The sequence below is a fragment of the Platichthys flesus genome, chromosome 17 (assembly GCF_949316205.1).
Source record: "Platichthys flesus chromosome 17, fPlaFle2.1, whole genome shotgun sequence".
In the NCBI taxonomy this organism is placed as follows: Eukaryota; Metazoa; Chordata; class Actinopteri; order Pleuronectiformes; family Pleuronectidae; genus Platichthys; species Platichthys flesus.
Window position 1 is genome coordinate 4,850,639 of NC_084961.1, and position 28,000 is coordinate 4,878,638.

At 41.8% G+C, this 28,000-nt stretch overlaps 1 protein-coding gene across 1 annotated transcript; it reads right to left on the bottom strand.

The window, feature by feature from the left end:
- Window positions 1-15: 15 nt before the first annotated feature.
- med30 (mediator complex subunit 30) lies at window positions 16-27,998 on the bottom strand. Its single transcript, XM_062409833.1, has 5 exons — window positions 27,894-27,998; window positions 26,295-26,560; window positions 23,445-23,603; window positions 18,818-18,925; window positions 16-688 (listed from the first exon to the last, which is right to left on the bottom strand). Exons 2-5 carry the CDS (start codon window positions 26,466-26,468, stop codon window positions 593-595), a joined length of 537 nt encoding a protein of 178 aa, XP_062265817.1. The 5' UTR covers window positions 26,469-26,560; window positions 27,894-27,998; the 3' UTR covers window positions 16-592.
- Between the last annotated feature and the right edge of the window lie 2 nt (window positions 27,999-28,000).

Below are 28,000 nucleotides of genomic sequence, written 5' to 3' on the forward strand. Positions count from 1 at the left end.
AAGCAAAGCAAAATGTGTAGTTCAGCAGAATCCTTTAAACTGCATCATATTTCACACATGTCCAATTCAATCAGAGAGACACATCAAAATAAAAAAAAACATCTGATCAATAAAATTAGAATAAAACTTTTTTTGGCCACAACAAACCTCTTTCTTACAAATTGTTTACATAAACTTTTCAAAAAACGTAGAACTTCAGATAATCTAATGCTATGAACTGTTACAGCCCGTGAGGATTAAATAATATCAATATGTCTCTATTCAGCTGCTAGTACCTACAAGTAAAGTAAAACACAATATAGCAGAACTTCAGATTATTTTATAATGCCGATTTTTGAATGTACGATATCGAGGTAGACGTGACCCATCTGATGTGGTGGGGGGGGGGGGTCTTCTTCATGTGTGTCCTCTTCTTCTACACTTTATTGTTTTCATATCTTCTTCTTCAGCAAATAGGCCGATATCTTCATTTCCTCTGTAAAGTGCAGCCTCAGCCCGTCTCCTCTTTACCCTGTCACTCGTCCAGTTTTCAACCGTGTGTGTGAGTGTGTGATTGTGAGTTTGTGTGTGTGTGTGTGTGTGTGTGAGAGTCTCAGCTCCTGACAGCCAGCATGGAGTTGATCTCCCAGATGAGATTGCGGAGTTGGTCCATGATCTGCTTCAGCTGCTGATTCTTCTGCTTCAGCTTCTGCAAGAAAAAATTACAGGAAGAAAAATAAAATGTAAGATGCAGAGAGAGAGAGAGAGAGAGAGAGAGAGAGAGCGAGAGACAGGAGCTCCTTTACTCAGGAGCTACTGTATCTGCAGTGCAGTGAAATCTATTAAGATTAAATCCATCTCCCTCTCTCACTAACACTCCTTTAGCCATGACTAATTACCAGCCATTTCTTTGCAGCGCAGATAACACCTTGAGCAATCGATTTCACACAGCTCTCTTAATATCAACTGTTTAGCTGATTGTCCTTGAAGATATTCCAGAGTGGAACATTTGGAGGCCTTCCAGTCTCGCTCTCTCTCTCTCTCTCTCTCGATCTCTCTCTCTGGGGGGGGCTCTGGCTGCCTCTCAAGCTGTGTGTGTGAGTGTGTGCATTACAAGGGTTATGCCTCATTACTCTGACAATCCAGTCTTGAAATAACTCATCATTTGCCCCAAAATGAATGATATGATACTTTGAGCCTTTGTAATTCTGATCCCAAAACCCCACCCAATACTAACTGTTCCTTTTTTATTTTTTAACACAAAAAAGAGAGAAGTAGCATCATAGATATAAAAAAAATTCCGGTTATAAACGTGTCGATTTGGCTTCAAAGTCAAAATCCGTTGCTTTTGAATCCAGATTCCTCGACACACACAAAAAATAAAATATCTTTCTTTGAAGCCAGATATGAATATCCACATTTTTTCACAGCAGAACCAAACAGGGAGGCTGCAAAGTCTTTACTGGTCGTTCATTATGAAAAGCTCGCTAGCATATCTTGATATATGAATAACTATTATCACAGAAGTGATTCTGCAACCTAAGGGAGGTAGAGCTCCATTCATAACCTCGTAAGTAGAGAAACGCTAATCCTTCACACCTTTAATACGATGTTTAGAGAAGAGTATACCTCAGGGAACCAAGCCGAGGAAAGGAGCTCTGAACAGCCTCTTTTATGACTGTTACACACACACACAGACACAGACACACACCTCTTCAGAACTCAAGCTGATGCACTCTCTAATTTCTTGGCCTGCCACTCAACAGCCGGGCCCCACAACAATGTTTGTGATGCCTTTTCAATCCGCAGCAGGCGGCTCCTGACTCGCTCTGACACAGCATCAGCCGCGGCAGGGTGGCCAGTCAACAACTCATGAAAGTAAACAAGGAGGCGCTGTCTGCCATCGCGTCTCTGAAGGCCTCCTGCAGACTGGCAGACGGCCGACCTGCTTCACGTAACCGGCAGACGCTGGCAGATGTCGGCACAGTGGCGGAAGAGAGAGAGAGAGAGAACAGGAAAGTGACCTGACGCAGGGTGGAGGTGGAGATTGACACACGGAGGAGACGCAGGGACAAACTGTGTGACGGCTCGTGGACGTGATGAGACTGCACTGAATCGATCCACAAGGCAGCGACCCTGATTAAACAGAGCGGGTATCAGTTCGAGAGTGATGAGATAACATGCTGCAACTAATGACAATTGTCATTATTGATTAATCCGTTGATTATTTTTTACATATAATCACTTTGTCTCCAAAATAGTGGAAAATTGTGAAAAATGCAGATGTGAGTTTTAGAATTATAGTAAAGTAATGAATCGTCACATTTAGGGAACAAAGAACATTTACCATTAACATAGCTTTTTTTATAAATATGACTTTTATATGTACTTATTTTTAAGATAAGTTATAATATATATTGAGTTTTAAACCAAATTTTATTTTGTCAAGCCTGTAACTGTGTTTTGAAGGTTACTAATATTATTCTGTATGTCCATCGTTGTGTGTCTGTGTGTGTGTGTAAGATCATGTAAATCTGTCCAACCTCAGGGAGCGCTCAGGTGCCCTGACAGCACATCTGGACACATCTGGACAGAGGACAAACCAGAGTGAGATGTGTTCACCCTCAAAACATTCAAAACATCAAAAGATCCCGTGGACATAAAGAGTTTGTTCACTGGACAGAGTTCTGGCAGAAAGGTGATAGAAATGTCCCAGTGCCTGACTTTATAGTGACAGTTGTTTGAAAGCTGCTTTAAAACAGTTTAACTAGAGTCAAAAGTGATTTGACCTTCATGTGTTTTGCTTTAATAACCGTTAAATGTGATGGACCCTAATAGAGAAGCACAGATTTGACAACTTCTCATATAACAGATATACAGACTGGACATTAAACGTTAACCTATTTAGATACTGTTACTTTTCTGTATAACGACAAAAATGGTAAATACTTGCAGAGTCAAGTTTCCCAAATGAGATTAACTGCTACTCTGCGTCTAATATTATCATTATTATATTACTAAGACATCTGAGGATGTCGCCCTGTGGCTTTTGTAGAAATTGAGGCGGACATTTCTTTTTCTTTTCTTTTTGTCATTTCACATGCAGACTAAGAGGATCTTGGGAAAAATAATTAATTGATTAACCAATGATGGAATTAACTGTTAATTGCGGTCAGGCCTTAAAGCAAAGAAAATATTTCTGAATGAACCATTGCGCTTAAAATGATGTTCATTACCAACTGCAACAGCGTCTCATTGCAAAGTAAGGTCCTGTACACAATTGTGTGTATCTGTGGACAGATTGTGATGCAGTCATGAAACTTCACGTGTGTAGATGAAACCGACAAGTTCACAAACAGCTGATTTACTAGTCAACACTGATATTTGAACTATTTTCTAAAACACTATTCGACCTTCACAAATACTTTGTCAATGTTATTATGCAATGTTTAAAAACATATCTTCATTAAACCACAAAAACATAGAGAAGTCACATATTAACATGGTGACTGCTTATTAACGGTCCGTGAATTTGTCAGGTTTCCATTTATCTGAAGAAACCCTCACTTCTGCCTTTGTGCTCTGATGTTCCTTGAAGACGAGGAACCTGCACGTCCTCTGAGTCATAGGGGAAACATCTATTAACGTAGAACCGAGCATCTGCAGCTTTTATCTCTCGTTTCTGAAGCCTTGTTCCCCGTCAACTTTATAACAACCCCATCAGTTTGGATCTGTGAGGAACGCTTACACCGAGATGAGTCGTGTATCAGAGCAGTGATTAGACGCACGAGGAAAAAGGACAGTGGCTCCATCATTAGCCGAGGCCTTTAAAATAAAAAAAAGGAACAATTGGAAGTGCAGGACAGATGATTGTTTGTTTAAGTGACGTGGGTGAAAGGCTGTTTCTCAGTCTCTTCCATCTGCTTCTCCTCGTCTGCCTTCCTCTGATTCCCTTCATCATTCTCCCTTTCTCCCCTGTGCGTCCAAATCAGATGAAAGAGGCTGTCCTCAGTAGAGGGGTAAAAGACAGAAGTGAAAGAAGAGCTGAATTTTTCATCCAAATCACTTTATTAAGATTCTGCGCCACTGAAACTTTGCCACGAGAGCAGTTCTAACGACTGCATCTCCGAGTCAAGACGGATCCGGGCTCGGGCCACCAAGAGATTCTCGCTGCAAAGTATATTCAAGCGTTCACATCTTTGTGGGCCCAGCAGGGATTGCTTTCAATTCAAAGTTAATGGATTTTCTTAACTTCAATACATCAATGTTTAACAACATAATCTGTAAATACTTGGGATTTGTCTAATGTAGGCCAATCAAACAACGGGGCATCTCCAGCCTTATCAAGCTCGATAATTGGCATCTCTGTATTAATTAATACTGTCGCTTTATCTCCACATTAAAGTCGACTGGGGAGTTTTATGATCCATTAGACATTATAGGAAAATCAAGCTAATCTTGTAATTATGTCATCATCATATGAATAAGATGAGGTATTCCTCTGCTATTTGGCCATTTAACCCGTTTCATCTGCGATAAATACACGATCTCTGGGCACATTATAAATGCCAGCGTTGGTTTTTGATGAGGTGATTTGAGATAATGGTGAGGACGAAATGATTTAGATCAAAATATGCACACCGACACACACACACGAAAGGGAGGAGAGAGGAGGAAAAGAGCAAGTAGAGCAAAAACGTGCCTTCACTCAGGATTCCTCCGCTAATCCGCCCTGACGCTGGCGACTCAAATCGCAGCTTTGACTCTGACGGATCTGGCTGAGAATTACAAGTGTAAGTGTCTCTTAGTAAGGAGAAGGGATTAGAGGAGAGGAGAGGAAGTGAAAATGAGAGGAGAGGATAGAGAAAGAGTTGAGAGGAGGTTACAGTGGGAAAGTAAGAGAGGAAGAGCAGGATACGTGGAGATGTAGGAGGAGAGGAGAGAGGGAGAAAGGTAGAAGAAACACAAACAGTTGAGAGGAAGAGATATCAATAGAGAGAGAAGGAAACGAGGAGAGGAGGAGAGGAATAAAGAGGGAAAGACATGTGACAGCGTCTCCTATATTCTAGACATCACCAGTCACGTGTGAGGGATTTAAAACCTTTATCTGCAACATCACAATCATCACACTCTTCTTTAAAATACACAGAAACAGTTTTTCCTGTAGTAAAGGTTTTTGCATAATCCTGCAGACAAACAAACAAACAAACAAACAAACAAACCAACAGGGACAGGGACAGGGACAGGGACAGGGGAAGAAAACAATCTCCTCGGTGAAACATCACAGTGAAACACAATCTTTCCTGTGCAACTTCAGTTTACCACCGAGATCCGTGCTTCTGAAATATTCACCTAAATCTTCAGAGAGAAATCTGAAGGGAAACACTCCGCCCATCATCTCAAAGTGTGTCCACTACACGCTCTTATTTCCTCATTCCTTCAGCTCTCATACTGCATTCATAAAAAATACCAGGTGGAATTTGAAATTACTGTAATACCACATATATTTCAGGAAGTCAGCCACAGATGAGAATTATTCAGCAGAATTAGATAGAAGTATCAACACTTACTTACAGATGAGAAAAATACAGCCTAGTTCTGTTTTATTATTTTAAGCTTTGTATCTTTCCTGGTATATTATTTCAGAGTACTCCTGTCCTATGATTATATATGTATATGCTCCTGTATTGTCTAACTACTCTAAGCTAAATATGCAGCTATCACAGCTTCCACAAATCAGATAAATCTGTTCCCACTGTATATTACCTTCAGCACTTATCAGTTAGTAATGGTTTAGTTAATCCTGAATGCTCAGGTATTGTACTTCAGCATGACGTGAGTGCATCTGAGCAAAAAATGTTCCTCCAAACTGAAATGTCGCTTAAAGGGAAACACACTGGCCACTGAGGGAACTTGTAAAAAGCACATGTGAGCTGGGGGTAAGTAAGCTGCTTACTGCTCTGTGCTGCGCCCGGGGAGCCCTGCGACGCGAGTCGGCCGTGGTTCACCATCTGACAGTCTGCCCACAGGGAGCTGGGCCGAGCAGCTTTAATTCGCCTGACATCAGTTTAAAAAAGCCTTAATTGACTTTATAAACTTTATGGCTTTTTCTCAACGGGACTGTTTAAGTGCCAGTGTGCTCTCTGTTTGGCACAGAGGGATTTTGACGGCAGATAAAAGCCTTCTCTTCCAGCAGTGGCAGAAATACAATAGCCGTGTTGTCATCCTTGCATACATTCTAACGATGAGGTTCTTTCAATACGTCCTCTGCATTGAGGTGGAAAGCCTGCAGTGTCAGCCGGCTGTTGCAGAAGGGTTGCGATCGATTTAGCCTTTTAGAAGAATCGGAGGCCAGGCAGCCCCTCGCTCTCTCCTATAAGCACTCGAGTCTCAGGCAGGTAGCCCCATCGATTGGGCTTTCCTCTGTGATTTGGGTGCCAGTGATAAGAAATGAGGGACAGGGAGGTTGGGGTGCTGTTGCTTTTCAAAAACCAATGATGTGCAGCCACGCAAGCGACTTATCATCAGCAAAACTGCTCATGAAAGCAAAAAGCTGGAAACGTGGCTGTGTTTACTGAGCAGGGGCCAAGTGACATGTTAAACGAGGAATATATGTCACTGCATAAGTCAGGGGGGAAAAGTTGCCGTCTAAGCACATGCAATGAGCTCCTGTGCCTTGGTGCGTTGCTATATCTGAGTTCATTCTCAGTTCAGAAGAGAGATGGGCTTAATTTGTACAGAATGGCAGCTTGAGAAATGATAAGCAAAATAAAATTCTACCTTCTGGCTTTTAAAATGCAGTGGCTGCACATGATCCCATAAGCTGACTGCATGTTCCCTGGTCCCCTGCTATACACAACAAAATTATTTTTCAACTATTAAAAGGTTGTTAAGGAGGCAGGATACAGCAATAAACTTTATAATCAAAGAAGACAGGGAAATTATTTTAAGCAGCTGAATAGGTGATATATATAACTGTAACACACACATCTGCTAAGGTCCAGCAGTCCCAATATGAAAACACAATTTAATTTACAATATCTTGATTCTTGTTTGGATCATCACCAAATCCACACACTCATAAATATCAGTCCGCTAAACGTGCCTGAAATAAATAATTTAGATCAAGGTCCACAGAGTACTCTCTGACAAATTAAGGAAAGTGTGGACAAACACGTTCACAATGTTGAAGAAATGGAAATAACATTTATTTATTTTTATAAATACATTAAATAAATGCCTAAAAGGAAGCTATATTCAAAAGATTTATTTAAATCAGGCTGTTTAATTGGAGGTTTTTCCTTTCTGACATCTGTGCCACTAACTAGAGCTTATGGCAGGGAGCACAGAGGGAAGTAGAACAATGGCTGCAGCTTGAAGCCTGAGAGCTGATTTCCAGACTCGAGCAGATGATGTGGGTGCATGCATTTGTTTAACTGCGTGTTTGTGTGTACTGTAGGAACGACTGTGCATGTTCTGTGTGCATGCATGTGAGTGCTGAGAACCGAGTTAGAGAGCGACACCGTCTGAATCTCAAAGCAGGCAGGACATCTCTCTTTCATCTCTCTCAGATGTTTGTCAGGAGCTTATATCATCTGAGGCCCAGTTGATCCTCTCACACTCTAAGTAAACATGATACTTCAAGAGCCTGTAATGGGCAGTGGAGGGCTCCTGTGAGATTGAGAAAGAACTTTGATTTAGATTTACTTCAGGTGCCGACAACAGTTCTTCAGACGTCAAAAGCATCTTGCAACTCTGCGATGTGTTAAATTGGTACAACCACTCATGCACACATAAAATCAGCTCCCCAATGGAGCTTCTTCGACTACGCAATATTGGTTTTAATTACCGCAATGGTTTTTAAAAGAATGAAGGCAGCAGGGAGGGGGGAAGATGAAAAGGATACATGCAGGAAGATTTGTATAGAGGTAATAGAGGTAATTCCAATTTGAAGTCTCCAATCCATTCATACGAGATGTCTTTTTTTTATTGCGAGCAGTAAGACTTGAGGGAGACAGGAGAACAAGTGATTACATGCACCTCGTCAAAACTCTTTACAGACTCGTCAAATACGCACAAGGCAGTTTCTCAAGATGAAATGTAAACATTTCCACCAGCACCTGAGCAAGCAGCTTTTCCTTTACTAAATGAAAAGTAGAATGAAACGTGATGACAGGGTTTGAAGTCAATATAAAAGCAAAACCACAGCCACCGTACGGGTAATGTAACGTGCCCTTTAGCAGCCGTGGCGCAGGCCCTCAGTCAGCTCTTGACAACAAACTCTGACTTCAGCGAAACGTGAAAACAAACGCACCTGATCAGACTGTTCACCTCCCTCGGGCTGCACACCAGAGAGGCTGCTGTGGTTTGTATGCGCCCTGTTTTCGTGCTTACGCTGTAACTTTATATATTTTGCTGAATTCTCTCAATTTGAACTAAGCACCTTGACTTCCATGTCGCCAATCACAGGCTGAGCCACGTTTCTCTCAAACAGTAACTCAACTTTCATTTGTCAAAGTACGTTCGTTAGATGCACGATGGAGGGGGGGGGGACAACTACAACCATTAAGCGCCAGTTGTTTGTACTACCTTCCGTCCACCGGAGGCAGTAATGAAGTAAATTCATAAACCAAACATAAAGATGGATGACGTTTCTCCACTTCCTACCACCACCTGGGCATCCAAAGAAAAAACTAAAACCTCCACGAGACTCAGACTTGAGATCGTGGTAAGGAGGAGGAGGAGTAAGGAGGAAGACAGGGTTTGTTTCAGGCACTCGACTACACAAACCCATTATTAATACATCTGCAGCACCTCATTTACTACCACTGCCACCACAGAGCAAACCCCTATGTTTCAGCTGTTATCTTTCACACAGGATTCGATAACGTCAAGTATGAAAAATCTGAGAAGCTAAAGAGGGGCTTCATATAAACGCTGGATTACGAGGCTGAGGAGCTTGTTGGCCTTCTACAATTTTATCGTCTTCAGCGTGTATCTCAACATTGCTGATGAATCTATTTTTAAGTTATTGTCGTAGATAATGCGTATGTGTTATCATTTTTTGTGTTTTCTTTCATGCAAATGCATTACTGTCAGACAATAGTAAAAAAAACTGTGAATCTCTAATTGCTAACATTGCCCTGAAACAGTAAAATACAAAGTAGAAATAATTGGGGTTGGACTCGACACTAAATGCAACAAAATGCTCAGGAAAACATTCTCCCGCCAAAAAAAGAAAAGCAGCCATGATTCCTCCTCTGCAAGAGCTTTGTAGCTACACTGCCCTCCTGACCTCAGCAAAACAATTAAAAAGCCTTTGGCATACAGAGAGCCTCTAATGGGCCACATATGAGGCTACTAATAAGACAGAGGTACGGCCACCTGCTGTGTCCAGCCTACTAATTTTGGAGCCCGAGCATTGTTGCGGAGGATGGGAAGGGAGTCATGGAGGGAAAGAGAGATGGAACAGAGAGAGAGAGAAAGGTGTAGGGAGGAATGGAGAAGATGGAGGGAGATGGAATGAAGCACAGCAGGGGAGGTGGCATCTGTGGGAGTGGAGAGACAGAAACAGAAAAGGAGGAGAGAGACCGGGAACCAGAGAGCAAAGCGATGGAGATGGAAAGAGACAGAGAGAGAGCATCTGCCAACTTAGCTGCATCCCTCTCTCCCCGCTCTTATTACAGTTAGGAGGTTGCCTTTGTTTATCATCAGGCCTCTGCAGACTCCCCGCCTGCTCTTCAGATAAAACTAACTGCCAGTGCCACTGGAATTCATTATATACACACACACACACACCAAGCCAGCAGCCAGCCTGCTCAGGTCTGGAGAGGAGGAGAGGAGAGCCAGACAGTGGACGGCTTTTCTACTTGAAATTACAAACACCCTCCTTGCTTTTCATTTCTCTCTTTCTCATTTGAATAAAGAGGACAGACGTGGTAATTAACGGGGTATTAAAAAAGCAAGGCGGTGTGCAGTGACGGAGGAAGAGGATGGGGAGGAGGGTGAAGGAGCAAGGGAGGGAGAAGAAGTGGCAGCAGCAGAGTGGGAGAGATAGTAACTAAAAGAGGGGCGCGCGAGGGAGAGGGAGAGAGGAGCTGTGGAGAATTAATAACAGGCCAGATCTCTCCAAGGCCTCCTTAATGGGCTGTGACAGGAATTTATTCACACTTAGGCTGGTATTAAATCAAACGCGAGGCGAGTGGCAGGCTGCAGCAGAGGGGTGGGGCGGGGGGGAGAAGGTGCAGCAGGAACAACGCTGGGGGTCTGCCGTGTCGCACAGGTCTGGCATTACAGCCCCCCCCCCCTTCGGATTGAGGGGTCATCTCTGAGAAATTTGGGATGGAAAGAGGGATAAAGAGTTTAAGGGGACGTAGAGTATTGAGAGAACAAATGATGAGTGATGTGCCATTTACAAGACAGCCAGTCCCACGCCCCAGATGGAATGATTATCAAGTAGTCCAAAGAGCTGCTATGAATCATCCTTTCTCCATTCTGCAAAATGCACCGTCACTTTGCCGGACAGCCAGCCAGTCAGTCCATCAGTTCGCCAATCAGTCAGACAGGCAGGCAGAAAGGAGGCCCGCTTCCCACCGACTTGGACAGCGCTCACAAAGCTGGTGAAAAAATGGAAACGCGAGTCTCCGTCCAAATTGGCACGCAGAGGCAAAATTCTGCTGGCAAATTTATTTGTCGTATTCTTTGTTTTCCCTTCATTAATTGGCGTGTGACCAGTAATGCTGGGTATTCATTAGGGCTGTAATTTGTGGTCACTTGGGTGCCGCAGACTTTGGTCCTTTTTTATTGGAGCCCAAACAGTGTGGATGACTGGGGAAGCTTAATTGATATGCACAATCACATTCTATGGCACCAGAGGTCTGCGGCACAGAGATTGAGCAATCGCAACCCATTAGGCACCAATGAATTAAGCCTAATGCATCTTAAACATTTATGCAAACACTGTTGACTTTCACACACACGCTTAAATAAACCTCACGTCCACTACACACACACACTCACACACACATGCACATTTACATAAAATGCAACTACACACATGAGACTGAACATAACATACAGTACAATACCACTGAACACAGCCACATTTACATTCAGGAACACGTACACTGGGGAGATATACACATTCCAACACACTCTAATTTTAAATGTATATTGTCACACACAGCATGCTTCCCAGTAAAGACACTTGTGGAGAGTGATGAGAGTAATGCCTTCCCCCTCCTCCCCCTCCAACGCTGGGCAGATTGCATCACCATCCGTCAGCCAGACTCCGACAAACAGCAATTACCCCAATCGACAGATAACGAGAGCGAGGCTATCACTCACAGCCAGGACGCCCCATAAAGCAGCCAGACATTACCATGGAGGAGTCATTTATCTGCCTCTCCTCTAGCCAACCCCCTTCCACTACCACTCTTTTTTTTTCCTGCTACCTGTTCAGCGCCGTCTGCTTGGGTGGTGGGCTTCAGGCTTCAAGAGAGAGAGAGGCAGGATATGGGCCTGAAGATATGTGGAGTGTGATGAAAGTGGGCTGAAGTGACAGCGACTCCGAGGGGTCACCACTTTAGCCTCACACAGCGAGATCTCCACAGCGCTGTGACAGCACCATTCTGCCAGCATCCATTATCATTCTGCTATAGGAAAAATAAACACTTTGGTTTGTTTGTGCTTCGCTATTATCTGCAGGATGAGGAGATGGTGCCCCTGAAAAAGTCAGGGGAACATCTGCACATAGGGAGGTCAGGATCAAGAGGTCAAAAGTATTGTGAGGTTGCCATGACCTTGAACTTTGACGACCAAAATCCGTGAATCTAATTGAACGTTTTAGCAAAGAATTCTCTTGAGGCACTCGCAATAGTCTGTTCCTAAGGAAGGATTTGGGAGGTCACTTTGAGGTTGACCTTTTAACCTCAGGCAACCAACATCGCATCAGTTCACTTTTGAGTTCAACTGAGTGTTTGAACTAAATTTGAAGACATTCCCTCAAGTTGTAGTTGGCTTGGAGGCATAAAACAAAACAGTTGATGCATAGATACAAAGCAGTAAATTTCAAATGCGCTAAACAGGGACCAATAGACCCCAATGGTTTAAAACATTTTCAATCTTCTATTGAAGCACATTGAGTCTCCTTCAGTGTAGATTACTGGTTAAACAGGACAAGAAAAATGGAAAAACGTGAGGTCTGGGAATTTTAAATGGACATTTTTCCGTAATTACTAACATTTTCTGACTAAATGAGTAATGGGGAAAACTATCAGCAGATTAATCTATAATGAAAACAACCCCCTTCTTGCAGCTCTAAAGTTAACAGGAAGATCCCCAATTACTGTCCACCAATCAATGGAGCGTTTCCACGAGTCGGAGTCTCACGAGTCAATGTCACTCGTTCTAATGAAGGTCTTAGTGGCATTTTCAAAGGTTACTCCTCTATTAGGGGGATATTAACACTGAAAGACATGCGTGTTTTTGAATCACGTGTGACTTAATGGGAGATCAGCTGCAGCTGTGGTGGTTGCCAGTTGCTCGACCAAACTAAGCTCCACAATCCTCGAAAAATAATGTCGATCCGTTGACTGCAAAGGAAGATGGCAAGCAATAAATATCAACACCAGGCTGCACAACATCCCTTGGCTTACAGGTCACAGATGGAATGTCAATATTTCCCCGCAGCCCATAGCAGAAGCAGGGCTGTAGACAGGGATTAGGGAGGGATTGGATGGCGCTCATATTTAGGCCGAGCCAACGCAACTGCTTTACATTATTCCATCTTGTGAGCCGAGAACACACTTCAATGGCTCCCTTCAGATCGGGCTCTTCTGTTGAATGGTAACAAGGGGGGTGTCTGTTCCAAGGTTATTTCACTCAGAACTGAGTGATAATAAAAAAAAAATCCTCATCCACGGATATAGAATCCTATCAGTCTGCCGTCCTATCGCTCTAGCCCATCACCCATCCCTGTGAAGATGCATTATGTCATTGTTCATTATTTACAGCTGTGAGTGAATTTAAATTTTGATAGAAGTCATCTTTTCAAAAAAAATCTCCTCTCGGCTCCTCTAAGGGGAAATACGAGACTACCAAACCTAAACCAGTGTGACATATCAGCCGGGGAGTTTGCAGCATGCTTGGACTTATCTTTTCACTTGTGCATCAATCTTCTCCCCTCTCTCAGCATCCTGTTACAGAAGGTATCCTATTTTCCCTGCTGCAGCTGAATTTCATCAGTCGTCTGTTATTCCTTTTGAAGACCCTATCTGAATGGCAACGGCTTAACGCTGACAATCCGCAGCTGTCTACACATCTTTCAATCCATTCTTTCATCAATCTTTTACCGGTCTCTTCTTTCCTGTACATCAAGGGTGCCCCTCGCTCGCTGCCACTGCCGCGCAATGTTTCATTCGTTTTAAAAACACCAAATGAAATGGTTGGTTGTTTTTTTTTCATGCATTTTGCTACCTGTCCCTCAGTGTTCCTTTGTCCTTTACCGTCCACTTCACACGTCTCTCTCCTCCCTGAGTGTGCAGCTGTCTATCTGGTCACCCATCCATCCTCAAACACCTTCCCATCAGAACCATTCCACTTCTCTCTCACCTTTGATTCAGCCGAAAGCTTACTTTCCATTTTTCCATCACAAATCTTTCATCTTTCACTTCACCAACCGTTTCATCTTAACATCTCTCTGCCATTTAAGCTCTCATACTCTTTCCTCTCTATCTCCCTTCTGCTTTCCTGCCACAACAGCCCCCCTCATCCAGAACTATCCGATCTGGCTGGAGTGACTGCAGCAGATGTAGCCAGACCACAAACATCTGCTTCCCCTGTCCCACTGCATCTCCACTCTGCTGATCAGACTAACCGCTGTAACTCCCTAAAGCTTGCTATCCTTACTGCTGCCTTTATGTGCAGCTGGGCAGCCTGGACAAAATCACAGCTAAATATGTTGCAAACACATGAGGCATCCACTGGAAATCCCAGTGCCAGATTGGAAATGTGTGTTTGCAATAAGGTCATGTTTCAGCCTATGGAACAGTCAGGCTGCCTGGGGATTTAACAACATAAACAGCAGCTTGTAATAGAATAAAACTAAAGAACTAGAATCGTCAATATACTGCTGATGAGTTACACTGCATGATAAAAACAAAACAAAAAAATAATCCCATCAAAATAGCATAGCGTCTTTGGTCTACTTTGCAAGTTTGGTTCGACCAACACATGCTAATATTTTGTTATCTAGTCAAACAGCTACACAAAATGTTCAGTGATTTTGCAAATAAAGAATTGGCAACTAAAATACCCATTCCCACACAATCCCAAATGGGAAAAGTCTACTTAAAACCAACATAAAACGTACAGATGATGTAAATAAAGCAAACACCAGAAATTAGACCTATCCCCATGACTAAGCAGCGAGGAAATAGAAACATTGCAATTTGTTTATTTGTTTAAAATACATTATCTATTTAACGTTCATATAATTCTTAATCGTAAGTTACAAAAAACATATTACTGCCAGTAGTTTAAACTATTCCAAAGATCTACAAGTGGCAGCCCTACGATGCTTCTTTGTAAGAGATGCAAAAATCAAACAAGAAAATGAGCTGTGTCAAGTGAATAGAATTAACAATTAAATGAGTTAAAAATTTAACGAAAACAAGATTGAAATGGACATACTTGACGCACCCCGCCGTGTGAAGGATGCAGTAAATTAAAGTAAAATTAATACACTTTAAATAAGTCCCCTTATTAAATCAAGACTAATTGTAAAGATGTGGATAAAGAGAAGCAGATGAGTTAAGAGAAAATAAATTGTGGGCTGACACGATCAAGATAAACAAGCCTTTATAGTATTAAATGTGTTCATAGTTAAATAAATAACACACGCATATATACTGTATATATGTACAGTGTGACTGCTTTTCCAGACACTGCATAATAAGGTCCTTGTACTGATTGTGATAAGTTATGCAGAATGTGAGGAAAGCTGGCCCTGAAACATACGGCAGCCTGTCTTCTCTATATGCTGGGATCATTTGACAGGACTCAATTTGCATGCTAATGCTTTGCATAGGGGGAAGGTCACATCATAAACAAGGTTATTTATCCCTTCTATACACAGGTCTCTAATAGGACAAAATTACTCTCACTTTCCCAGGGCAGTGTTTTGTGTACAGTTCACTGAAACTCAGAGAAAACTGGGAAAAGAAGCCGTTTATTTTGTTGTTTTGCAAAAACACTGAAAACTAATGTCAGTATTTCAGTCCAATAGCCACCAGGTTGTTTATCTACCACGATATCAGCAGGTTTGTAGCGTGCTCTTTGCGTGTATGGAGACGGGGATGCTGTTTGTTTTGGATGTGGCTGAGTGCAGTTGAGCGCAGGGTTCACTGTGATGTTTCACTGTAGTGGTAACATTTAAAAGCAGCCAGGGGAGCTGTGCTGAGCTCTTAAAAATAACCAATCTCATCTCTGCTGCCGACACTGCTGACCTTGGACCATTATCATTGCAGCACACTCAAACGGCTTGGCATGCACAATCCGTACCGGGCAAGCACAATAATACAAAGAAAAAAAAACAGAACGCGGCTGCAGCCTGCACGTGCACATACTGAAAGAAGGTGTGAGAGAGAAAAAAAAAGAAAAGCAAACACAATCTTGTCTCTCTGAAGAAAGAACAAAAGCTTTTTCGCTCATTCAATACACACAAATATACACAAACATTAAACCATGACAGACGAGCCAAACTATAAAAGGCTTATTTATAATGTATGATGTGCTTTACCTGAACCTTGGCCATGCTCCACTCTCTAGAACTATTCTCAGGTGAGATATAGGAGAACTAGCTGTTTGCCTCACCGGCATCTACGCAAGATCGAAGATTTCTAAACCCCAGGCTGTAATTTGCAAGTGGCATTTTAAAGTCTTGGATGTCTTGGGCCCATTTCCCAGGGAGAGATTAAATTTAATCCTAGATTTAAAATTAATCTATGAGGGAAAATGCTAAAAAGTCAAGGGGCAGCGTTTGGCCATGTTCAGAGAGACTGTGGCTGGTACGGCAATGCTTTGGAGGACTGGGACAAAAAGGTACACAGTGTATTAAGACATTTATTCTTGCGTTGGAACATGTAAATCATGATTCCCAAGGAATAATTTATAGATGATGATGAAAAAAATAGCTTGAATGTAAAGGAACAGTTCTTTTGAGTCAAGCTTATTCTGTCTCTGTTGCAGCACTGGACAGATTTGACTTTCATTTTTCTAATCATCGACATGGTTCAATAATTTAAAACGGTGCGGTTATCTCATCCCACTTGAAGACACATTTTCATCCTTTTAAATTTACATAACACTGAATCACATGTTCATGAACTCTAACCTCATATTTGATATTTATAGTATTCATGATTGCCAGTGGCCATTCATTTGTATTTACTTAAATAATTACAACTCTGCATTATGCATGCATGCAATCTATCAGTGATGTTTGCATTTGTATCTCGGTGATAATAATCGTATTGCAGCCGTGTCAAGCTAAAACTAAAGCAAACAATCTGCTGCAGCTTCATATATAAAGCATCTGGAATAAGGGCTGGGTTTTAATTTGAAGCAGCCACAGGAAATAGCTTGTATCCAAAGTTAGCTCAAAACTATAAAACAAGCCATAATGTGTTTGGGCTTTTTTGACAACACACTCGCTATTAGCATAAGAATCTGTCGCTAAATCAAACAGGACTTTAAAAAAAAATATCACACTCCAGTAGTTCAAACATTTCCTCTTGTAGTTTCTCGTGCAGCTTCATCTCCAATACGACTGTTATTGACGGTTATGCTTAATTAAATCTGAGGGACCATCTTCCTGTGTCTCTCTTTCCTCAAACCAATTCTCAATCAGGCATTAAATTGAGTCATGACTCAGCCTTTCAGCAGCAAACCCTCAGACTTTGACTGACGTGCCGTGTCAGTCGGCAGAAAACCTCTGTGCTCGGCACTTCTGTGCGTCATAAAACAGCCTCTCTATCAGAACTGGGCAAAAACATGTCTGACAGTGAATACATTCGAAAAAGCTCTTAGGCGTGTTTGATGTCTGACACTTTCCCAAAGTGAAAGCCTCACTCATGAGAGATGGGAAAAAACGAAAAAAATCAAAGTCATCTCTTCTGTCGGCTAATATTAGAAACACCACGAGCTACCACTTTGCAGTCAAGGGTCAGATCTCGGGCATTTAAAAAACGTTTATACACCATAGAGCTGCTCATTAGCTCACTTCGCTGTTTGAATCTCTTTATGCACACTGGCAATATAAAGTAATCCAGTCACTCTGCCATTTTACGATTTGTGTGCGGTGGCAGAAAGCAGATGTGTGACAAAGTTAACGACCCAGCGCATCAAGACCATACGTCAGGGTTGGTGACGTAGATCAACTGGGAAATTTACAGTTTCACCTTCAGGCTTCAAAACTCAGTTCTATAGCCAACCAAAATGTCCAGTTCAACATGCTATATAATCTACAAGTATGAATCCGTGTCTTAAACTTATTTTTCTCCACATACATAAATCATACATAAAAACAGCACTAGCAGAATAACACATTACAAATGGATCCCTAATGGACAGATATGGTGATTGTGTCTGGGAATCGCTTGGACCGGTGAAATCTCTCATCTGTATCAAAGCTATCAAACTAACCCAGTGTTCTCTGAAGGTCGAAGTTCAACGAACAGAATAACATCATCAGCAAATGCTTGTGCTTATAGGAGCAGATTTATTGTCTCAACAGCCTCAGCTCTTAGTTCAGTGATACCTCAAACCTAAAAAACCTTAACTCCCAAAAGACTTAATACGACAACTGGTCTCTGGCCATTACATCTCAAGTTCTATAACTAAGAGTATATCCTTTGCACACTTTCGAGGAAACGATATGAGCAGTGTGCAAATGAGATGAAAGCACTGACAAAGAAATGATTAGATTTGGATGAGTCATGATTTGGCTGATGCCTATAGTGAAGCAGTGATACTAATTAAATCAGATCAGATCAGTCTGTCCCTATTTCAACATCAGTGCCAGAGAGAGAAGTGGCCTCTCCTGAGTCATCCTGCACAGACAACATGTCCGTCAGGTACAGATGTGTATTCATAAGAGGTATGTCAAATATTTTTCGATACAGAAAAATCTACTGATATATATATTTGAAAGAAATTGGCAATAACTCAGATGAATGTCGTCTCCTATGAAGACATGAATTGAGGCTTGACATTTTTTAGTTTAACCATAAACCTATAACATAAATACACATATTTTTTGCATTGTTTCTTCTGTAAAATAATAATTTTCATGCCAACACATCTTGGCAAACATAAATGCCACAATTGATTTGTGTCTGAAGATTTTTATAAGCCATCGGATAAATTGATCAGACTCTACAAACTACTGATTAGATATTTTCTTCTCTAACTTTTCCCCGAAGCAGCTCGTCCATGTTTAAATACACAAACTCTATCAGCAGACAATCAAGTTCATCAAGTGGAGCCTCTTTCATTTTGTTTTGTTCAAACCTCATCTTTACAACCAAGATCGTTGCTATCAAAATAATGGAAAGTTGGCCGTTTAAGCTTCAGTTTAATGATGTTGAGTAAATTTGCTTATCTGTAATGGATCTCAGGCCTAATTATTACTTCTTATCTTCAAGATGATATCCTGTTTTCCCCCGCAGCTCCTGTGATGTCATTTAAAAAGTCTGACGGTTTATATGTCTCAAACCTGAAACTAAAACTTTAATGATTCTAGTTTCATTACTGCTAGTCAGGATATACAACACCTTACCTTGTTGACCTCCAGGATTTCTCTCCTCTCCTCTGTGGCGGGGCGGCTCTGGCCAGATGAGCGGTCCTCGTGTTTGGAGCTGTCATCTTCCACAAAGGGTATAAGTTGCTGGAAGGGAGAGCAATCACAAGTATGGTTGTATTATTCACTTAAAGCATTATAACGAATTAACAGTAAATTACTCAAATATTCATTAAGTTTATCTTCTAATGTTGATTTTAAAAAGCTCTCATTCTGGGATGAAACTCACTCAATGATGCACTTTTGCCATATGCTCCTCCCCTTTTATTCGGCCCATGTTCTGAAGGTACTCAAAAGCACTGGACTGTATATTCTCACCTCTCAGCAGGAGTCCAATGTGTCTGCTGAGTACAGTTAAGGTTTGAATGATGTGCATATTGGAAATCTCAACCTATGACTGCAAAGCTCTACTGAACATTTCACTGTGGTGGGTCATCATCGTGTTCCCCTGAAGTGGTGACTGGGGATTCTGTGAAAAGCTCTCGAACACAGGACGACTCTCACTCGTCTATTCTCAACGTTGTGGGAAAGAGAGATGGCGACATAGAGAGAGATTAATTCTTTTTTAAACGCTGTGTGTGCTCGACCTTGTCTGCTTGACACCACAGTAAGGCCGATGTGCATCAGCCTTCAGAGGAGGCTGCGTTCTGAGAACCAACAGGGTCACTGCCTCCTGCTCTGCATCACACTGCCCCCTAATGGTTACCTCATAGAGGAGGAGTAGAGCAGGAGGTTTGCCGCAGCCACAGATCAAATAATGTCAGTTTTTTTCTTGAGAACAAACTGTTCCTGCTTGCCCAGGACATTTGGGACACGTTGCACAAAATGGGATTGATGTTGTTCTTGATAATCTTAGTAAAGCTACTGCACAGAATTGGATTTTGTCAAAACGAGAACGACTGACGGGCACAAAGTGTAAATGAAGTCAAATGTCAATTCTACAGCGTTTCTAGGAAATACATAATTTCAGTTATGTTGACGTTAAGTCAATTTTATAGTCTCACCCACTCAAAATCTACAGAGCAGTTTCCCTGCACAAGTTTTTGAAATTTATGATACTAGTTTTAATGTGTTTCAAGCAGCAAGGATACTTTGTTACAGTGGAGACACGAAGTTCTTTAACGAGCATCTCTAAAAACAAAGTTTCCTTTTCGAAACCAAAACTGTCATATCAGACAGGATCACAAACACAGATTAGGTATGAGACTCTCAAATCAAAACAGAAGCTAAAAAAATGGCCACACCTTGCTCCAATATGGATTTGGCCCAATACTTATCTAAATTATTCATAGTTTTTTGTAATTCTTCTCTTCTTTCCCTAAAGCTTTGACCTGATTTAGCAGATTTTGCAGTTGGACCAGACGACCTGCAGACGCTGGACAGTGATTCAAAAGGGCTGCGTCATCTGGAAGCAATGAGTGACTAGTGTGTGTGTATGAATAGAGCTGTCCCTGGTTACGACTTACACAAAACAAGTGAAAAATAAATAAATAGGCTGACGGAAAGGTTAACTAACAGATGATGAGAAAGGAAATAAACACAAGTAGGTGAGGGCAGGGAGAAAACCGAAAAAAAATGGAAAAGAGACTACAACAAATAGAGATTGGGGGGGAGGAAGTGCTCCTGTCAGATTCCAGGCTGAGCTCCGTGCCAAACTGTAAACTCTGGGAGAAAAGACAGCATGGACATGTGCAGCATATTATAACAGACAAACTATGAGCCTGTCTCTGGCTCGAGAGAAACTGAAAAGTAGGACAAGTTTTTGTTTTTTTTCCATATAGGGTAATTTAATACCAAAGGGAATGACATATCGGATTTTAAAGGTAGTGGGCTGACTTTGGCAGCGCATTGGGGGGAAAACGAAATGTGCTGAGTAGTGTGGGAAAGATGGATGGTGAGTGTATTGTGTGTGTACATGTAACCATGCAGCATATGTGTGTGTGTGTGTGTGTGAGTGTGCCTGTATGAGTCATAACCTCTGCTTCTTCCACAGTGAGATGGATGTGGTTTCCTGCCTGACAGAGAAGAATGGGCTAATGAAGTTTTCTAGTTTACCTAGCTGAGACACAAGGAAAGGGATGGAAAAAGAGGAACCAAAAAAAGATAACACAATAATAAAGAGAAAATAGTCGGGCGAACGTGTGAGCGGAGAGGGAAATGAAATGGCATGGCTGTTCACTTCAGGAAATGACAAGAGGGGGAAACAGGAACAGAGGAAAAATAGAAAGAGTGACAGAGGGAGGAAAATGAAACCGATGTGAGCACAGCCTGACTGAAGGAGAGAATGGAGAGCCATTATCCAGCAGCAATAACAGAGAGAACGGAGACAGAAAAAACAAGGGAGCTCAGAAAAAGGAGAAGGAAAAAGCTTCAACTGGGTTACAACGAAACGACAGCTGGAAAGACGAAGGGGAAAAGAGCTGACGTGCAGTTAGTCCAGCTGTTCATTAAACAGGTCTGTTGCTAATTAGGCTGTGATGAGGTCACGCTGCCCGAGTCATTGATTCCACTTCCTGTTTCGGGCAGCCAATAGTGGGCGGCTGTCAGGCGAGCACCTGAATTCTGCGGGATGATAAATGGCATGTGTGCAGGGGCCAAGATCAACAAACCCAGCGCCCCAGAGAAACATGGTGAGCCGAGCTATTGGCTGGTCAGCACTGGACCGGAGTTCAGCCGCAAAGGGAACATTAATAAACATTTCAATAATGATAACAACTAATAAGTGAGATGAATTACTCAATGAGGATGTACAACACTAAAGCAGGAAAGGAAAATGTGAAGGTGAACCACTCAAAGACTTGTGGTGAGAGCAGCAGACGAGAGTCACTGTGAACAACTAGTGGACGGATCACTGGACATGCTGCTGAACACAGACAATGTACAGTACATGGTGGCAGCAATCAGAAATTTGTTCCAATTTAGGACTGGTCCCCTCCCACATCCTCCTTTATCCTCAGTAGGAGTCTGGTGAGAGAGATTAGCTGCGAGCCAATCTGTAGAAATTGGGAAGGGACAGCCGCAGTCATAAATCCAATCAAACAGTGGTGGATGGTCGGGGCTGTAGACCTGCATGGTGCCTCACACAATGCAGTGCCTGCCCAGTTAGCCTCTGAGTGTGTGCGATTGTGAGTGTGTGCCTTCCTGACATTCTACAATGCACTCTGAATTTCTGTGTGTCCGTGCAGGCAGGCGGGGGTGCAGTGCGGCTGAGCAGCTGCTGCTCCTGAAGGTGGATGGTGACCGTAACCAGCGGTAAAGACACTCTGGAGACTCACCTGAAGTGACCAATCAATCTGCTGCCCGCAGACAGACCTAGAGGGAGCAGGCGAGATAAGAGTCCCCCACGGTAAAGATGTGCATTTATGGGAAAGTGCACGTGTGTGTGTTTGTGCACGTATGAGCAATAACACCACTAACAATGTCCTTTTTCTTCCATCCGACTAACAAACCTCCTAATTAGCAGGTAATTTGATTGATAGTCGCTTAAAGCACATACATCATATGTTGCTGTTTGTATCTGGAAGCATTAATCAATAGTTACAACCCCATTCTGTACAATCTCACTGCACTGGTGGGTATCTGTATTGTATTAAAAGACCTTGATTAAAAAGCGAAGATTAAAATCACAGCAGCAACTGAGAATGTACCAATCAATGAACAGTATAACAGTAAAATCCAATAACCTATCCTTCTACATTAGAGCTGGAGCCAAAAAGTCAATGAGTCAATGTATCAGTCAAGAAAACCTCAAGCACAGTCCACTATAAACCAGACTGTGTTGAGCAATAAACAAGTTGAAGTTAAGACCTTTAAAACCTTTTGAGACCCTTTACGACCACAGCAAAAGTAAAGAATATACTTGTAGTGAGTTTAAATACATTTATGTCTGTCAGACTCAAAGAAGTTGATCCAGATTGTCTCACAGCACACTTCACCAAACATGCTTTACATGTTCATAAACCAGCTTTCAGGCTGATTAGGAAGATATTAGTTCAACACAAACTTTTAAGACTTTACAAAGGACTTGCCATGACATGTTTTGTCTCAAAACAAACCACAAAGTAGAGGGATGGAAATAGAGACTGGTGTTAGAAATGGAAGACACCACAACACCAGACTGAGTTAATATCATATATCATAATTGTAGGAAAGGTTGACTGCGAAGGACAATGATGTCGATTGAAAATACAGACGGTGACAAATTGAGAAAATTTGAAGAAAATCATGTCGCATGCGGACGCTTCCACACAGGTGCACTGCATGGTGCAATTAAGCAATTAACATCCAATGACACTCTGAGGCATGAAATATTAGAAGGCTGAAAGTACCAGTCGATTCAGTTTTTTTATATAAAAGACAGTGAGAAGAAAAGATTAGAAAGAGGTTTCAATGTCAATCTGACAAATACCCCTCAGCTGGCAGCTGTTTCAACAGGAGCAGTGAATAAAGTGACATCTTCTGATGTGATCCAACTGTGTCAAGTTATCTTAGATTTGGACAAAACACAACATTCGAAGACTGGAATTTGTCGAGATTTTCCCTACATGTGCACAGATGAGGTGATCAATGTCAAACAGGTGTAAAGGATTCAGTGTCCATGTCTCACCTCGGGCGGTATGGAGTCCAGTCCGGCGCAGTTCTCGTTGCATTTGTCGTAGACTAGACGCAGTTTCCGGAACAGCACGGAGAGCATGCGTAGGTGCTCCTGGAGTTTCCCCAGCCTGTCCTGGTGGGTATTGGGGTGGTACGTGACTCCATTAGGCAGCTGGGAAGTAACACAGAGGAAATGTTTGGTTCAGCAAAGAACAAGCCGACAATTTAACTTAGTGTTAATAAAACGCAGCAATCATTGATCCCCACTGCCAGAAGCAATACAAAGACTCTGCTGGTCTCAAACAAACCTCCAGCTAATGTGCAATATATACACTTTGATTTAAACTGATAACACAGGTAGTTTCCTTTCTGATTAAGAATGAAAGCTGCAATACACAAGCCCGGAAATGAAACAGTCAAAAAACAATATGATAACAAGTCATGACAACATAATGATACTACAATTTAAACTCCCACACACAAACTTGGCACCATGAAAAGGTTAAGTGCCTCAGCTGCTGCCCTTTGTTTTCTCCAACCTTCATACTGAGGCAGCATCACAGGCTTTTAACTACAATGGGTGTAAACGAGTAACAAGATATGTTTTTTATTGAGAGGATCGACGAGCCTCTGGGGCGGCACCGTCTGATTATAAACATTCTACACAACATGAAACAAGTCTGCCTCCAGGGCGAGCACAGGGAAGACACACAGACAGAGAGACAGAGGGAGAGAGACGGGGAACAAGAGATAAATGAGGATTTTTTACGAGCATAAAAGACAAAAACAAGTCACAACAATGATGTTTGAGGGTTCTCTGGCTCAGCTTGCTCGGTTCATCCCAGGCTGTGATTTTAACAGGCGGTTGCAGGAGGAGCGTATCTCCAGAGCTGGCCGACATCCATGATAAACTCGTGCTGACCTCGGCACTGTCAAGAGCTGAACTACATGTGAACTGCAAAACAGACTGATATTAAAGACTCATTTCCTGAGTAAAAACGCTTTAAGGGATTGCTTTTGAAGTAATTCAGCGTCTATCTGACATCACTTGATTGCAGTGAACTTGAGTACTTGGACATATTTGAGATATCACCATGACCTAACGACGACAGTGCATTAATATTGTGCAAGACAGATTACTGTGTGGGAACCGGCCTCCCAACAAATAACTTTGTTTGACCAAATACAGATGCAGATATAAAGTGATCCTTTATCTCCTTCTTCTCCTTTGGATTTGGGTTATAGAAGCGAAACAGAAACTTACTCTGTTGATGTGTGTTTCAAAGGCCATTTCACTCCCATCTCTTTTGGTCTGGAACTTGTGCAAACCAAAATGACAGGTGTGCAAGGTGCCTCAGACCAAACTGTAGACCAGTAGACTAAAATATAAAGAAGAGGTGGCCTCGGTCCGGATGAAACTGACCCACGGTTTGATTTGTTTGCAGTGTGGAACAAAAGAGCAGAAAAAGAAGTGGAAGCCTTACTGGTCTCCCCAGAAACCTGAGTGGAACCCGGCTCACAGGATTGTTTTCAGTCTTCACCTCTGACAATTTAATGTTTGAATGACGAGAACATTCAGTTGGCGCATTCTTGTGTCGAGTACGGCCCCTGAAGTTGCTTGTAGTTAAAACCATAATGAAAGAACAGTGCCAACAACATCAGGAAAATTAACCTGTTCGTTCATTTTCTCCGTTCAAATGGAGAGACTACTACATGCCAAATTAAAAGCATGCTGATTTAAGGGTCGTACAGAACTCGAATGTATCTTGGTTCAGACTTTCAGGTTTAAAAAGATCTCTGGTGCTATTTGGGACAGTGGCCTAAACTGTAAACTACACCAACATCATCTTTTTACCAGTTCTTGAATATTTCTAAACAATTTTCTTTTCATGGCTGAGACAATGAGACTTGCTTTAACATTGGTACTCTAAAGTAATTTCTCCACCTGCCTTAATGGGGGAGTTAAAGCTCAGCTTCAATATCCTAATGAAACAGACTTTCTTCCCAGCAGAGAAGCACCGGTGTTACTGCAAATATTAACAATGGCGCCGTCTTGTTCAGAGTCCCAGTCCCACTGTGCACATTATCAGGACTCTAAAACTGAAGCAGGCTGTATGTAATGTAATTCGTGTATCATTAATTTTACTATTCACACCAGAGCCTTTTGCTACTGTGACAAGTACAAATGTGTTTTGTTAAAAATGCCTTTAGGGAGCCAGGATAGCAACTGAGATGAAACCTTTTCCTACATGAATGACAATTTCAGCTTCTTTGAATTTTTAGAGTCTATTTTACGGTTTCGCTAAATTCAAACAAATGGATGCATGATTATATCAATAGATTCTACACTTTCAACCATCTCTAATGGTCTATATAATCACAGTTTATGTATTTTTTTGTTTTTTTGAGGAAACTGAAGTTAAAATCCAGGGTTGATGAAGTTTTCGGCTGACTGCACTGAAGTCACAGCTTCCTTTTAGTATTCTGTCTGCTTCCACTGTCAGTTCTAATCCTTATTTTCAAATTTTGTTATTTGCAGAAAAGAGCTTTGTAGTGTTAACATCAGATCTAGTATTACTATTTTTGCATATTCCTTTATATTTGTATGCCGCGATCATTCTTTGGCTTTTTATGATAATATTCTGCTCTTTTATCTTTTATATAGATCTGTTTGATTATGTTGTGTCTCAGATTTACAGTTCTTGTTTCATTTCTGATGTTGTCCTCATGGCATTAAATGTTTTCAAAGGGTGTTAGAACTAAGCAAAGAACATGAAAGAAGGAAAAGGGAAAACAAAAAACTGTAGGAAGACTGAAACCATGACTGACAGGCATGGAGACAGAGAAGCAGAGCGAGACCGACCTGCATGTTCCTGAGGAGCTGGAAGATCTCCATGGTCCTCAGGACAATGTCTTGGACCGTCTCCTGGCCGATGCGACACAGCGAGGCCGTGTTGACATCACGCGCTGCTTGTGCTTGTTGCTGCTGCGGCGGTGGCTGCGTACCGAAAGGTGGTACTAGCGGAGGGGTCGTCATGGAGGCAGAAGGTGAATGTGAAGCGGGAGAAGGTTTAGGTCCAGGTGAAGTTCCCCGTCAGGCCATTCCACACCAGCACACCCTTTACATGCCTTGATTTGATGTTTGACAGATGATGAAAGAAAGTCTTGAATACTTCACTTGGGCTGCATCTAACAACTACATGTTCTATTGCTCCATTAGACATCTGACAAGAGTGAGAAGAGTTATGGATATTTTTTAATCTATGTTGTTGGATATCATTTTTGTTTCTGAGTGAAGGTTATGTTTTTAAACACTTGATGAAGATTATAGAAAAATTATAGTAAAGTCATCACTCTTGGGAAGTTTGAACAATAAAAATATGAAGGAGGAAAGTAGGAAAAGTTGAATGCAAATAAATAAAAGTCTTGAAAGCTAGATTGTTTTTATTATCAATTTGTTCTGTTAAATATCAGAAAAGTGTAAAAAAGAAAGAAGAGTAGAAAGTGATAAAAGAACATGTGATGTCTTCAAATTCGGGTTTGGGTGAAATAGTCAAAACTGTATCAGTTGATATTTATCTTAAAGAAATATTTAGTCAAGTACATTGAGAAGTTTTTACTTTTTTATCAGCACAGAATGTGAAACATGGTACATTTTTACGAATCTGAGGTAGACCATTATGTATTATATATGTCTTAGTATTATCCGTCATATAATACATATTGAACTTAACATTTTTAATCACCTGACGCTATTTCAAACAGTTAAAAGTGTTTGACCAATAGTCGACGACCCAGAGAAATTAGGTGTGTGACAAAGAGAAGGGTCAAATCTTTACACTGGAGAAGTTTTAAAATATAAAACATTTTTTAAATTTTTGCTCAAACTTGTATTCAAACTTTCACTTCTAACAATACTTAGAACTGTTACAGTTATCAGCTGATTGAGTAAACTTGCTCTGTGAAGGCTGACTTGATATAAAAATGTTATATTATAAAAAACATTTAATCTGTTGTCACTGTTGTCATTGTTAATAAAGTTCAACAACCAGGAAGTGCTTGTTAACGAGCCGCACAGCTGTGACCAATCAACTTAATAAAACACATGCTAACGGGACCCAGTGATGACGAAGCGACGATGCTAACGTGTTAGCCGTTAGCAGAAGTTGTTCACTACACGCTGTGAAGCAAGTAAAGGAAACTTCGCTTCACTTCACGCGCTACCCGGACGCGCACGTGGAGCAGAAGCAACCCCATGTTCGAGTAACGGGTTTTTTTCCCCCCCACGACACGGTTGTCACCGAGGCTAAGTGGACGGTCACACCGCACGGACCACACTTCAAGCTGTGTCTCTGTTCGATTCCCGCTGTGTCCGGTCGCTAATCCCGCGCCACGTGAAGCCAAACTCCCCCGCAATTAACGTCATGTATCTGATGTGTCCGGAAAGAACGTGTAACTTTACCTGTGCGCTGATAATTCATCATCTTTGTTGACATGTCAACTTCCTCTGGTCCGCTCCCGGGATCTCAGCCGCGGCAACTCTCGCGAGAGTTGGTGCTGATACCGTAA